Here is a 14,554-nt window from a genome sequence, read left to right as displayed (position 1 = left end):
TATTGCTAGTACAACCAACTGAATTCTGCCACTAGTGCTTTCAGTCCACACAGAGCCAGTACTGCCAGAACAAATATACAAAATGCAAATTAAGTTATAGTAGGGTTGTTGTATGTATTCTGGGCTGTATGGCTCCGGGCTGTGGCGCAGGCTGGAGAGCAAGCCAGCTGCTACCAGCTGCAATGAATCACTCTGACCAGGAGGTCATGAGTTCAAGGCCCGCTCGGAGCCTATGTTTGTCTTGTCTTTGTTCTATGTTAAAAGGCATTGAATGTTTGCCTATAATGTCCGCCCTGAGTCCCCTTCAGGGTGAGAAGGGCGGAATATAAATGCTGTAAATAAATAAATAAATGGCCATGTTCCAGAAGTATTCTCTCCTGATGTTTCACCCATATCTATGGCAGGCATCCTCAGAGGTTGTGAGGCATGGAGAAACTAGGCAAGGAAGGTTAATATATATCTCTGGAGAGTCCAGGCTGTGAGAAGCCTTCCCTGGAGCTCCAGGGACGGCTAATTACTCTGAACAAAGTATGCCCCCCAGGCAAGAGACGAACCTTTCCAATGCTAATTAAGGTGATTAACTGTAACATTCACGCTGGCTTCCAACTGACAAATAACTCTTCTCACACCCTGGACTCTCCACAGATATATATTAACCTTCCTTGCCTAGTTTCTCCATGCCTCACAATCTCTGAAGATGCCTGCCATATATGTGGGAGAAACGTCAGGAGAGAATACTTCTGGAGCATGGCCATACAGCCCAGAATACATACAACAACCCTGTGATCCCAGCCATGAAAGCCTTCGACAACACATTAAGTTATAGTAGGCAGGAAAAATGCACATTCAGAGTATATACAATTCAGCTTTATTTCTCAGTATTTGGAGGGCCTAGGCACATAATTTTAAATTTTGCTTTCACAGGATATACCCTTGATCCTAACCTGTTGTAGGGTCTTTAATAGTTCACTTATAGCTCTGAGTTAGCGCAGCCCCCCTCTGTTGTGTGGCAGAAGTCTTCTCTCTGCACAACATTCATGCACACATCTGCAGATATCTATCTACAAACTCATTTGTGAAGTGCACAATTAACTTATTTCTTCAATTCTAAGATGCACTTTTCTCCCATGTAAATATCTCTAAAAATCATCATATAATTGCAGGTGCTTTTTATATAGGTGTGTGTGTATGTGTGTATATATGTTCTGTTGATGATACAGAAATCGGTTGCATCTTCCGATTTATGTCATCTATGAATCGAAGAAATGCGGTAGTTGTCTCTGATGCTTCTCAGCTCAGAGACAGGCTGTCTCCAAGGTTGTGGATCCAGTGCATGATGTTAGTGCCTTATTGAGATTCCTGGCAGTGATTCCCCAGGCTGTGGGAATTGAGTTTTGTTTCCCCTGACTGTATGGTACCACCAACCCTTTTGTCTCTTCACAGATGAAGAGGACAGTGGGGAGGATGATGCGGATGTGGTGACACGTACAGCCCTGAAGCGTCAATCCCAGCAAATCATAGAATCCAAGACCAAACGCCGCACCCGCTACAGAAAGAAGGATGGGAAGATGTGACTGCGTCCTGTGTAGTCCTCTTTCCCAGCTCCAGTTGTAGAACAAAGACCTTGGCAATTAAAGATGCCTCCTAGATACTGGCCTCCTGTTCAAGCCAGTTCCACCTTTCCTTTTCTTCACTTCCTCGCCCCAGAAAAAAGAGGGACATGACCCCTTGTGGATCTGTTCCAAATCTCTGGATGGACCAAGTAAGGGACCCACAATGAGCTGTATTTTGCTCCTGCTCTCCTATCATTGAGGTTCTAGCAGTGTGAGAAGCATGGCTTCTTCAGTGCTAGCGGGTAAGAAATAATTCTTGCCATTCTCAAGGAGAGAAGGAAGAGGAATCTACATGCCTCCAAGTGGATCCCAACCCCCTGACACCTGATAGTGGTTGCCTTGGAAGTGTTGGTGAACCCCTATTGATCTAGGTCTCAACAGTGGGTCCTGTCTTTCAGGACTTCATTTGATCAAGATTGGAGATCTAAAGGAGCCAGGATATTTGTTCTGCCTTTCAACTATTAACCACTTATTCCATCAGCAAATGTATAAGAACTTTTGTATGACTTGACTTGAACTGTCAAAATGTTCTTTCACTTTAAGTTACCAGAATCTTCATAAAAATCATCTTTAAACTTCTTGCTGACTCATTGGATATCTGCCTGTCTGAATACATTTCACTGATGCTAAATAATTTAGGAGTCCAGTCCCCATCCTGGAGATACTGATGTACACAGCTGTCACAACCATCAGTCATATCTGGGATAGTGCCAAATTAAAGGACCAGAATGAATGCATTGCAGAATCCCATACATCTATGAGTGAGAGAGTACTCTTCCTCCTCTGACTGCTCTTGCCAAGCTTGTAGTGAATTTGACATAACACTAACACAGATAAGCATAAGTTTGTCTTTGACTTGCGGATCACATGTTTCAATCTTGATACAGACCAAACCTGTGTTCACAGTAAATCAGAAGGTGCAGTCATGACTCTTAAACTACTGGGTTACTGCTTTTTTACTGCTTTTTTTCTCCCCAATATCACCTTGTAGCTGAAATTGCACAAAACTTGTAGAACTGTTTCATTTGCTTGTGGTTTCCTTGGCGCTGTTGAGGGCACTTGATTCTGAAGCTTCTTGCCAAAAGGACTTCTAACTCCACACTCCTCTCCAAAGCTAGCACAGGTCATGTATTGTACAGCCCTAGATAATAATCCTTAATTTTTGGTTTGTAGCAAGTAGGTTGTGTGGAGTAGGGTCTGGCATAAGCAGGAAACACACTTGGGTAGGGGCAGGGGGAGGAGATAAAATTCAAGTAGAAAATTATGCTGAGGGGAGAAGAGGCAAGAATGTAACCATTATGGTTCCTTCTGAATTTACCATTGAGCAAGGCTACCTTTGTGGTGTGAATTTAAAGCTTAGATATGTTCTGTCTGAAATGAGTATGAGGTCCCCAAACTAAGGCCTGCTGGCGGGATGCACAGTCAACTCCTGGAATGATTCCATAAGCGTTGCCTCCGAAAAAATCCTACAAATCTCTTGGGAAGACAGGCAGACAAATGTCAGCATGCTGGAAGAAGCAAAGACCCCCAACACTGAAGCGATGCTTCTACGCCATCAACTCCGCTGGACTGCCCACGTTGTCCGAATGCCCGATCACAGTCTCCCAAAGCAGTTACTATACTCCCAACTCAAGAACGGGAAAAGTAATGTTGGTGGACAGGAAAAGAGATTTAAAGATGGGCTCAAAGCCAACCTTAAAAACTGTGGCATAGACACCGAGAACTGGGAAGCCCTGGCCTTTGAGCACTGTAACTGGAGGTCAGCTGTGACCAGCAGTGCTGTGGAATTCGAAGAGGCACAAATGGAGGACTTAATGGAGAAACGTGCCAAGAAGAAGGAGCGTCAAGCCAACCCTGACCTGGACTGCCTTCTGTCTGGTAACTGATGTCTTCACTGCAGAAGAACATACCAGGTCCAGGTTGGCTTGACGCACCTTCCTCTTGGCATGTCAAGAATAGGTCTCCATATCCACCTTCATATCCATGGCCAAGACACTACACCTGGAGAACCACCATCCTCGAACTAGGAGGGATTGCCTAAATAAGTAAGGAAGTACAGTAGAGTCTCATTTATCCATCATTCGCTTATCCAATGTTCTGGATTATCCAACACAGTCTGCCTTTTAGTTGTCAATGTTTTTGTAGTCAATGTTTTCAATACATTGTGATATTTTGGTGCTAAATTCGTAAATACAGTAATTACTACAAAACATTGCTATGCATTGAACTACTTTTTCTGTCAAATTTGTTGTATAACATGATGTTTTGGTGCCTAATTTGTAAAATCATAACCTAATTAGATGTTTAATAGGCTTTTCCTTAATCCCTCATTATCCAACATATTCGCTTATCCAACATTCTGCCGACCCATTTATGTTGGATAAGTGAGACTCTACTGTAATAACCCAGAATGTCAAGGCAAGAAATCCCACAATATCTGCTTTGAATTGGATTATCTGAGTCCACATATATTCCAGTTCAAAGCAAATATTGTGGGATTTTCTGCATGATATTCAGGGTTATTCAGCTGTGTGGAAGGGCCCTGAATCCATGCTGCAATATACAGTACTACAATTCAAAGCAGAAAATATGGGATTTTATTCAGCTGTGTGGAAGGGCCCTATGTCAAAATGCTCCAAATTCCAGAATTCCATCGCAATGAAACATTATTTTTTTCGTGTCAGGAGTGACTTGAGAAACTGCAAGGCGCTTCTGGTGTGAGAGAATTGGCTGTCTGCAAGAATGTTGCCCAGGGGAAGCCTGGATGTTTTTTATGTTTTCGCCCCAGTGGCGAAGTGTGTTAAAGCACTGAGCTGCTGAACTTGCAGACTGAAAGGTCCCAGGTTAAAATCCCGGGAGCGGAGTGAGCGCCCGCTGTTGCTCCAGCTTCTGCCAACCTAGCAGTTCGAAAACATGCCAATGTGAGTAGATCAATAGGTACGGCTCCGGCAGGAAGGTAAGGGCGCTCCATGCAGTCATGCCGGCCACATGACCTTGGAGGTGTCTACGGACAATGCCGGCTCTTCGGCTTAGAAATGGAGATGAGCACCAACCCCCAGAGTCGGACGTGACTAGACTTAACGTCAGGGGAAACCTTTACCTTTACCATCCTTGTGGAAGGCTTCTCTCATGTCCGCATGGAGCTGGAGCTGATAGAGAGAGCTCATCCGTGCTTTCCCTGGGTTGGATTCGAACCTGGCAGCCTTCAGGTCAGCAACCTGAGGGCTCACAGACAGTAAATGTGTTTGGCTCTCTACTCGCCAATGATCCACATTTTATTACTCATGTGGCACTGACCCATCCAGCCCCTTCATGAGAAGGACAAGATCCAGACTTGATGCAGATGGATTGTGACTGAGCCGTAGAGCTCTTGGGCCTATGACAACTACAGAGCCAGCACGGGGTCAGCCTATAAATGTCTATTTGCCCCCAATGAGGAAGAAAGCCCAAACTAGAGCTCTATGGTTGGAATTGGAAAATTATGCGGCAGACCTCATGATGCAGAACCCAAACATTTCTGTAATCAAATGGGACCTGATGATGCCACACTCTTCAAATGCCTTTCTGCAACCACAGAATATGAGGTCCCACTTCTAACCCGGCATTCCAAAAATAAAAAAACAAAAACAAAAAAAAACAAAAAACTTTGCAGGGCTGTTTGGCTCAATCAATATCTAGATTGAATCTCCACATCCTAAATGGTGCTCTGGAAGGCAATCACCCAGCCGTATTCACATACCTTTCTGGCTCTAAAATGAGCGCCATTGACTACATAGCTGTCTCAAGGGACCTCCTTCCATATGTCAAAACCTTGGGAGTTAAGCCCAAGTTTGCCAGTGATCGTTTCCCTGTCCTGCTGCACCTAAACTCTTTTACTCAAAATGCCCACATAGTGGAATGCTTCCAACCCTCCAGACCTAACTTAGTTGCAGAAATTTGATTTAAACGTTGTTGTTATTCAAGTTATTTCTGGACAACTGTTTATTTTAATTTCTGGTTGTATGTCGTATGTCTATGTGTTAAATGTTTTGATACAGCCAATCAAACATGATGTTGTTGTCAGCAACCCAACTTTCAAGTCACAAGGCTTTAACCCACTATGCCACCGCTGGCTCCAACATGAAACATTATAAAGTGGTGTCATACTGGGTAGATGCAATCCCTTCCTCACATATGTGCTTAGCTATCAGGAGGTGGGTTTTGTGTGCGTGTGCGTGATAAAGATATGCCCAGGAAGGAATGTTCTGCCCTTGCCTTTAGCTGGGGCTGAGAGAGCGTGTCCCGGTGGGAGGAAGGGAGGGGAGGATTCCCAGGAAAGCCTCCCGACTCGAGGGGGCTGTAGGCCCCGCCCCTCCTTCCCTCCAAAGGCCGGCCTCTCCGGCTTGCAAAATCCTCCGGCTCCCAGTGCAAAGATCCACGCCAAAGGCGGACTCCCAAGATGGGCAAAGCGGAGCTGGCAATGGTATGGAGTAACGGAGGCGGCCGTGGGGATTAAGGGGTGCAGCCCCCCTCCTCATCAGAGGTGACGGAGGGGAAAGGGGGCATTCACGGACACAACTGGCGTCTCTCCCCGGGGAAAGGGGGCTCGGGGCGGCCAAGAGCGTGTCATCCAGGGTCCAAGGACCAAGGGGAGTCCAGCAGGAAGCCAACAGGGGACGGGGACGGGACGCGGCGGCTCTTAGATCCGTCATCTGCTGGATTCAGTATCTGAATACGGGTGAACGGACAACGCCAGCAATTCGGTTTAGAAATGGAGATTAGCACTAACCCCCAGAGTCGGACACGACTAGACTTAACGTCAGGGGAAACCTTTATCTTTACCTTATAACTCTCTGATGCCAACGTCAGTCACCCGCAAAGCCTGCCCGTATTTACAGCTGCCCATATTGGGTCTGTGTGCTAAGATTGATCCAGATCCGTCACTTGCTGGGGTCAGTGTTCTCTAAATACCCCTGGTGGTGGCACAGTGTGTTAAAGCCAGGGGTCCTCAAACTTTTTAAGCCGAGGGCCGGTCCACAATCCTTGAGACTGTTGAGGGGCCGGATTATCATATGAAAAAAAAATACAAACAAATTCCGATGCACATTGCATTTGTCTTATTTTTAGTGCAAAAACAACAACAAGAACAAGAACAAGAACAATGAAAGAACAATACAATATTTAAAAATAAAAACAATTTTAACCAACATACATTTATCAGGATTTCAATGGGAAGTGTGGTTCTGCTTCTGGCCAATGAGATAGTCAAGTTAATTAGGGTTGTTGTGTGTCTTTCGGGCTGTGTGGCCATGTTCCAGAAGCATTCTCTCCTGACGTTTCGCCCACATCTATGGCAGGCATCCTCAGAGGTTGTGAGGTACCTCACAACCTCTGAGGATGCCTGCCATAGATGTGGGCGAAACGTCAGGAGAGAATGCTTCTGGAACATGGCCACACAGCCCGAAAGACACACAACAACCCTGTGATCCTGGCCATGAAAGCCTTCGACAACACACTAATTAGGGTTGTTGTTGTTGTTGTGTGCCTTCAAGTCATTTCAGACTTTGGGTGAGCCTAAGTCTAAAATTTATTTATTTATTTATTATTTACTGCATTTATTTACTACATTTGTATCACACCCTTCTCACCCCAAAGGGGACTCAGAGTGGCTTACAAATTATATGTACATCTATATATATAAAAGAGTGATGGCATCACAGCAGCGGACAAAACAACAAAAGTAAACACCCCACAACCTTGAAAATTGACAGCACAACCCCTCATCCATGCCTCTAGGTTGATACAACAAAAAGCAAATAAAAATAAAGTCCTAATTAGAGGGAGAGGAATAATTGTTTTTATCCAATTGCTGCCAGTTAAAAGGCTAAGCTCCGCTCACTTGGTCTCCTAGCAACCCACTCAGCCCAGGGGACCCTTTACCTTAACTACCACCAATTCCTCAATACTTTATTTCCCATACCACCATACTTCGCCACAGCAACGCGTGGCCGGGCACAGCTAGTACAATATATTATATTATTAGTATAGCACAATATTAGCATTATATATTATTATATTGAACTATACCACTATACTGTAATATTATTAGTAATATTATATGTAATATAGAATATATAATTAATATTATTATATGGTAGTATTATTAGTGTTATATTGTATTACATTATAATATTATTATCAATAGTATATGTATATACAATATATTATATTATAAAACTGAGGGCAGGGGCCAGGTAAATGACCTCGGAGGGCCGCATCCGGCCCCCGGGCCTTAGTTTGGGCACCCCTGGTTAAAGCGCTGAGCTGCTGAACTTACAGACCGAAAGGTCCCAGGTTCAAATCCCGGGAGCGGAATGAGCGCCCGCTGTTAGCCCCAGCTTCTGCCAACCTAGCAGTTCGAAAACATGCCAATGTGAGTAGATCAATAGGTACCGCTCTGGCGGGAAGGTAACGGCGCTCCATACATTCATGCCGGCCACATAACCTTGGAGGTGTCTATGGACAACGCCAGCTCTTCGGCTTAGAAATGGAGATGAGCACCAACCCTCAGAGTCAGATACCGCTGGACTTAACGTCAGGGGAAACCTTTACCCATTTTAAAATTATTATTATTATTGTATGACACAGCAAACAAGACAGATATGCTGGATTTCATATCACAAAATTACAAGTCGAACACTTCCCAAGTGTCTAGGACTGTGTGATGTATTTTCGGATGATGCGAGTAGATCCCAGTAGGGTGGCCTTTTGCAGTTGGCAGATCGTAATTTTGTCAATGTCTATTGTTTCCAAATGCTGGCTGAGATCTTTTGGCATGGCACCCAATGTGCCGATCACCACTGGGACCACCTGTACTGGTTTCTGCCAGAGTCTTTAAAGTTCAATCTTGAGGTCCTGATAGCGGCTGAGTTTTTCCTGTTGTTTTTTGTCAATCTGACTGTCACCTGGCATGGTGACATCAATGATCCAAACCTTTTTCTTTTCCACAACTGTGAGGTCTGGTGTGTTGTGTTCCAGAACATTATTGTTATTATTATTATTAACATTGAGGCTGTATTTGTTCCCATTTTGTTTTTTTACTTCAAAATAAGATATGTGCAGTGTGCATGGGAATTTGTTCATAGTTTAAAAAAAACAAAAATCTATAGTCCGGCCCTCCAACGATCTGAGAGACTGTGAACTGGCCCCCTGTTTAAAAAGTTTGGGGACCCCTGATCTTTACCTTATAACTCTCTGATGCCAACGTCAATCACCCACAAAGCCTGCCAGTATTTACTGCTGCCCATATTGGGTCTCTGTGCTAAGATTGATCCAGATCCGTCACTTGCTGGGGTCAGTGTTCTCTGATTACCGGTGAACTATAACTCCTGGATGTCAAGGTCACCCCCAAACCCTGCCAGGGTGCAAATTTAGCCACATTGCGTCTGTGTGTCAAGTTAGTTCCAGGTCAATCGTTGGTGCAGTTCAGAGTGGTCTTAGATTGCAGGTGAACTATACATCCCAGTCCCTACAACTCGTATAAATCATGGTGAATTCTCCCCAACTCTCTCTAGTCCAGAAGTGGACAACTAAAATGATCAAGGGTCTGGAAAACAAGCCCTATGAGGAGCGGCTTAAAGAGCTGGGTACGTTTAGCCTGCAGAAGAGAAGGCTGAGAGGAGACATGATAGTCATGTACAAATATGTGAAGGGAAGTCATAGGGAGGAGGGAGCAAGTTTGTTTTCTGCTGCCCTGCAGACTAGGACGCGGAACAATGGCTTCAAACTACAGGAAAGGAGATTTCACCTGAACATTAGGAAAAACTTCCTCACTGTGAGGGCTGTTCAGCAGTGGAACTCTCTGCCTGGACTGTAGTCTCCTTCTTTGGAGGCTTTTAAGAAGAGGCTGGATGGCCATCTGTCGGGGGTGCTTTGAATGAGATTTTTATGTAGTAATTACTGTATTTAGCACCAAAACATTGCAATGTATTGAGAACATTGACTACAAAAATACTGACTATTAAAAGGTAGACTGCATTGGATAATATAATACAGAACGTTGGATAAGCGCAGGTTGGATAAGCGAGACTCTACTGTATCTGGCTTAAGAAAATATATTTAAAAATAGAAAAAGAGAAAACAATGTCTGTAACTGAAATTGTAACGTACCTCCCAATAAAAATAAATAAGTGAAGAAAAAAAAGAAAAGAAAAAGTAATTCAATTTGCCTATCAGCAATTATGTATTCCAAGCTCTTTAGTTTCCCTATTCTTTCTATTAATATTAAACTCAAGTCCAACAACAATAAGATAACAATATATTTCCCTAAAAAGTCCCTAAGAAAATTTCCTAACAACCCTAATAGTCAATTTGTCCATTTGGGCTAAGCTTATCTATTTTGCTATCTACATGTTTATGGTTGCTTCTCTCCAGTCTTAAGCAAATGTTGTTTTACCAAATACCCATCTATTTACTTCATAGAAACTTCTGGGATGCATAGGATTTATAAATAGTCCAATTTAGTGTTTCTTAACTAGAATTCCCTGGAACCCTTAACGTCAGGGGAAAACCTTTACCTTTACCTATCTCGTAGAACACTAGTGTTACAAGATAGGTAAAGGTAAAGGTTTTCCCCTGACGTTAAGTCCAGTCGTGTCCAACTCTGGGGGTTGGTGCTCATCTCCATTTCTAAGCCGAAGAGCCGGCATTGTCCGTAGACTGCATGGAACGGCGTTACCTTCCCGCCGGAGCGGTACCTATTTATCTACTCACATTTGCATGTTTTCGAACTGCTAGGTTGGCAGAAGCTGGAGCTAACAGCGGGCACTCACTCTGCTCCCCGTGTTTGAACCTGGGACCTTTCGGTCTGCAAGTTCATCAGCTCAGCGATTTAGCACAGAGCCACCGAAGGCCCTATGAGATATCTACTTAATAATAAAGCCATCTTTATGCAGAGGTTCCCTGAGGCCTGTAGCTTCTTCTGGGGTAAAATGGTTGGGAAAGGCTGGTTTCATTCCTTGCTCTCAAGATAAGTGAATATCTTGGATAATAAGGAGGGATTAAGGAAAAGCCTATTAAACATCAAATTAGGTTATGAATTTACAAATTAAGCACCAAAACATCATGTTATACAACAAATTTGTCAGAAAAAGTAGCTCAATACGCAGTAATGTTATGTTCTAAGTACTGTATTTATGAATTTAGCACCAAAATATCACGATATATTTGAAACATTGACTACAAAAATGCGTTGGATAATCCAGAACCTTGGATAAGCGAGTCTTGGATAAGTGAGACTCTACTGTAGTACACATTAAGAAAAATATGCCAATGCAAATCTAATGTGGCAGGGCTTAAATTAAAGTAATGTGGGGATGCATGGGATTTTACAAATTGCTTTTGAATACGCGAACACAGCATTGCCAATCCCCCACAGTTTTAATACAGTACTAAAGTTGAAATTTAGATTTCTAAGGACCACTGATACCGAGATTCCATGTCTGGTGAGGTCATCTAAATCACCAAAGTTCCTGGAAGAAGTTAAGACTCACCAGTTAAAGGCAAACAACAGAGGCTTTTAATTTACAGCCTGCAGAAGGGATGATATATACCGCAACAGATGGCAAAATATACAAGCATAACCCTATTGGAGCATGTAACCATTTTTATACAGTCAAAGATTCATGCAGTAACATTGCCTGAGTTTGATTTTCCCTCCACCATTCCTGATTGGCTGGGTGCTGGGAGTCAGCTGGCACTGCCTGCACTCCTGATTGGTCAGAGGGCGGGCTCAAGTTGGCTCTCTCTGGGATTGGTGCTGGCGCTGATGATGCGGCTGGAGATTCCCTCCCTCCCGGGCAGGGAGGCTATTGACCAACCAATCAGCTGTTGAGGAGTATTTCCTTCAATGGAAAGGAGTCCCCAGGAAGTGATGCTCATATTAGGAGGGCTTAGACCTGCATTCCAGAACAGCAGGGTGTCCGGGCGTAGAACTGATGGGATTATGCAGACAATACTGGAACAATGAGTGCTGATCTCAGTAGTCCGGTTTTGGTTAAACAAATGAAGGACGGATCCAAGGATGTCTATTGAGAAGGCAGGGGACTTGAAAGTCTCTTTGTCCAATGTCCAATGTGTAGGTCCCACTGGAGGAGATCCTAGATGGTAATTATAAGTCCATCAGCTGGGCTGCTGGTAAAATAATGTCCAAATGATAATTGTGATAAGGGTTCCGGAATGGTGGCACATTGGATATGCATTAAAGAGGTTATTTATTTATTTATTTATTTATTTTATTGTGTCAGAAGAGAATTGAGGGTACAGTTATATATTAAAAACACAAACAAAGTGAAAAAAAATGGCATTATACTTAATGTCCTTTGACCAGAAACTGGCCACTTAGAGTGCCTCTGGTGTCGCTGTAAGAAGTTCCTCCATTGTGCATGTAGCAGGGCTCAGACTGCATTGTAGTAAGCGGTCTGTGGTTTGCTCTTCTCCACACTTGCATGTCATGGACTCCACTTTGTGGTCCCATTTCTTAAAATTGGCATCTCGTGGTGCCAGAGCACAGTCTGTTCAATGCCTTCCAAGTCACCCAATCTTCTGTGTGCCCAGAAGGGAGTCTCTCATCCGGTATCAGCCATGGCCACAAAAGCCTGCCACTTTTGGACTCTCACTTGTTCAGGTGTTCTTGTGAGTATCTCTGTCGATCTTAGAAAGTTATTTCTTGATTTAAGGCATTGGTGTGCTGGCTGATATCCAAACAGAGGAATGGGCCAGAGATATCACTGCCTCTCTGGTGTTGAGATATAGAGATATATACGTGGGTTAGCCAGAAAGTAGATTACGTTTTGGAATTAAAAATGAACAAAGTATAGGAGAAAACATTTACCATATGCCGTTGAAAGCCACACCTAAATACCACTTCTCAACATAGTCGCCATTCAAATCTAGGCACTTATCATAGCAATGAATGAGCTTGGCAACTCCTTCCCCACAAAACTCTGCCGCTTATATCCTCAACGCAGCGTTTTGGCAACGATGCGCAGTTGTGGGAGGGGTGCCCAGCTGGTTGAGGACGCAAGCAGCAGAGTTTTTTTGGGAAATGAGTTGCCAAGTTCATTCATCACTATGATAAGTGCCTAGATTTGAATGGCGACTATGTTGAGTAGTGGTATTTGGGTGTGGCCTTCAATTGCATATGGTAAATGTTTTCTCCTAAACTTTGTTCATTTTTAATTCCAAAATGTAATCTTTCTGGATAACCCTCATATATACCTTTTCCATTTGATTATTTAACTCCTGCGCAGATGCGCATATCAGGATCAGCGGAGGTACATATGATCAGAGTAAAATAAGGATACATAGGGTAAAGTAGAGCCAAGGATAGAAACTGTCAGGAAGTCCATGTAAGAAGATACATTTTAGTTTAAAAGATACATTTTAGTTTAAAAGATACATTTTATTTTATAGACTGGATATTTAGTTGTCCTTGGAGAGACCTCTGGCCACAGGCTGGTTCTATGGGATGTGTGCTACTCCAGATCAGCACATATTAAAGAGTCTGTGCTCCACAGAATACGTACTGGGTCGGAACTAGCACAGATTAAAGATCCCCAGACCCGACAAGGGAAGCCCACGGTGACAGACTCAGCTACATGGGATATGGACTTGAACTTGGACCAGTACAGATTAAAGAGACCGGGCTCCCTGGGATATGCGCTGATTCATTCTAGCGCAGGTTAAAGGGCTATGTCTAAAAGTGTAAATGTGGAAAAATTGACCCCTCTGGAGGAAGATTAGCTGCTGCTGTTCTGCTGTGGGGTCGGGAGGGCTTCATGTAAAAGAAAGGATGCCGTTTTATTTCATTCTGTCTTAAAGTCCTTGGAAAACTATTAATCTTTTGGGATGGGGGAATCCTGTGTTCAATAACAATACTGCAGTTTAGTGAAAACACCTGAAATTACTTTGCACTCTGTTTCACGTGCCAATAATTCAAAGGTGCCACAGTCACTGATCCTAAGGTATTTATTTTCTTGTTACAAAAATAACATGGCAAGAGTATGTTTCCAGCTGATACCGAGCCACAGCATTTAGAAAAACATAGTCGTGGAAAGACATTCTTCTAAACTATTGTGCTGTGGTGGTTTTGATATGTATGTATATATACACACACACATTGCCTAATGACAGCTAATGGACGTGTAGGGGTTGGCTTTGCCTGGCACAGGGCAGGCAGGATGTGGATGGTGGTGGTGTTAGATTTCCATCTCTTGTTAGACCGGTCAGGCCACTCAGCCCAGTAGGAAATGTCAGGGAAGGTCACAGGAGAGAAGCAGAAATGAGTGGATAGGGGTAAGGAGACCAAGTGTTTAGAGATCCTGCCCCCAAGGCTCATTTGATATTACTTCCCCACTTTTTGTCTGTGTCCTTAGGTCCTACTTCTGCAGAAGTGGAAGGAGATTTAACTTTGATCCTGGATCAGTATCCCAATTTCATTGTAAGGGAATAAGGAAGCAGTCACCGGTACTAAAATCCAAGCTGCTGTCTTGTGTATTGATAACACTAGAAACAGGACACCACTTGCCTCCTTTCTTGTGTGCCTGTAAATAGTCATCCATGGGAAAGTTAAACAGGTGATGGTTTTGCCAGATGGGTGGGAGGGGAAGCTTCATAAATTCTACAGCAGTAAAGTTTGAAGTGCAGGATAGCCCCTATAAGTCATGCTCCTCAACCTTCTTCATTTGAAAGGTGCAGACCTGATGACTTCTCAATCATTCCATATAGTTCATCTGATTTTAAAATGTCCCTATATGGTCAAGATGGCAAAGGTATGAGGGTAGGTTTCGCAACTAAAAAATCAGAGCTGGAAAGAATATGGGAATAGGGAAACAAAGGGTTAATCTCCAGATTATACAAATACATATTAAGTTACAGTATGGAGGACAACACAGTCAAGACAG

General features: G+C 43.5%; 2 protein-coding genes and 1 long non-coding RNA gene across 3 annotated transcripts in view; 2 read left to right on the top strand and 1 right to left on the bottom strand.

Annotated features, from left to right (window-relative positions):
- The window catches only part of odad3 (outer dynein arm docking complex subunit 3), a 32,463-nt gene extending 30,271 nt beyond the window's left edge, over positions 1-2,192 (top strand). Inside the window, exon 13 of the mRNA XM_003216823.4 lies at positions 1,444-2,192. Within this exon, the coding sequence (XP_003216871.1) occupies positions 1,444-1,574 (131 nt within the window). The 3' untranslated portion in view covers positions 1,575-2,192. The remainder of the gene's footprint in view (positions 1-1,443) is intronic.
- A 3,737-nt stretch (positions 2,193-5,929) lies between these two features.
- Positions 5,930-14,554, top strand: part of rgl3 (ral guanine nucleotide dissociation stimulator like 3) — a 59,031-nt gene continuing 50,406 nt past the window's right edge. Inside the window, exon 1 of the mRNA XM_008103771.3 lies at positions 5,930-6,075. Within this exon, the coding sequence (XP_008101978.2) occupies positions 6,052-6,075 (24 nt within the window). The 5' untranslated portion in view covers positions 5,930-6,051. The remainder of the gene's footprint in view (positions 6,076-14,554) is intronic.
- LOC103277733 (uncharacterized) overlaps positions 12,790-14,554 on the bottom strand; it is a 49,092-nt gene continuing 47,327 nt past the window's right edge. The window contains exon 5 of the long non-coding RNA XR_505640.3: positions 12,790-14,457. This is a non-coding gene — a long non-coding RNA (uncharacterized LOC103277733). The remainder of the gene's footprint in view (positions 14,458-14,554) is intronic.

The sequence above is a fragment of the Anolis carolinensis genome, chromosome 2 (genome assembly GCF_035594765.1).
Source record: "Anolis carolinensis isolate JA03-04 chromosome 2, rAnoCar3.1.pri, whole genome shotgun sequence".
Taxonomy (NCBI): Eukaryota; Metazoa; Chordata; class Lepidosauria; order Squamata; family Dactyloidae; genus Anolis; species Anolis carolinensis.
Note: the sequence above shows the minus strand (reverse complement) of the source record. Positions and strands in the feature narration are given on the sequence as shown.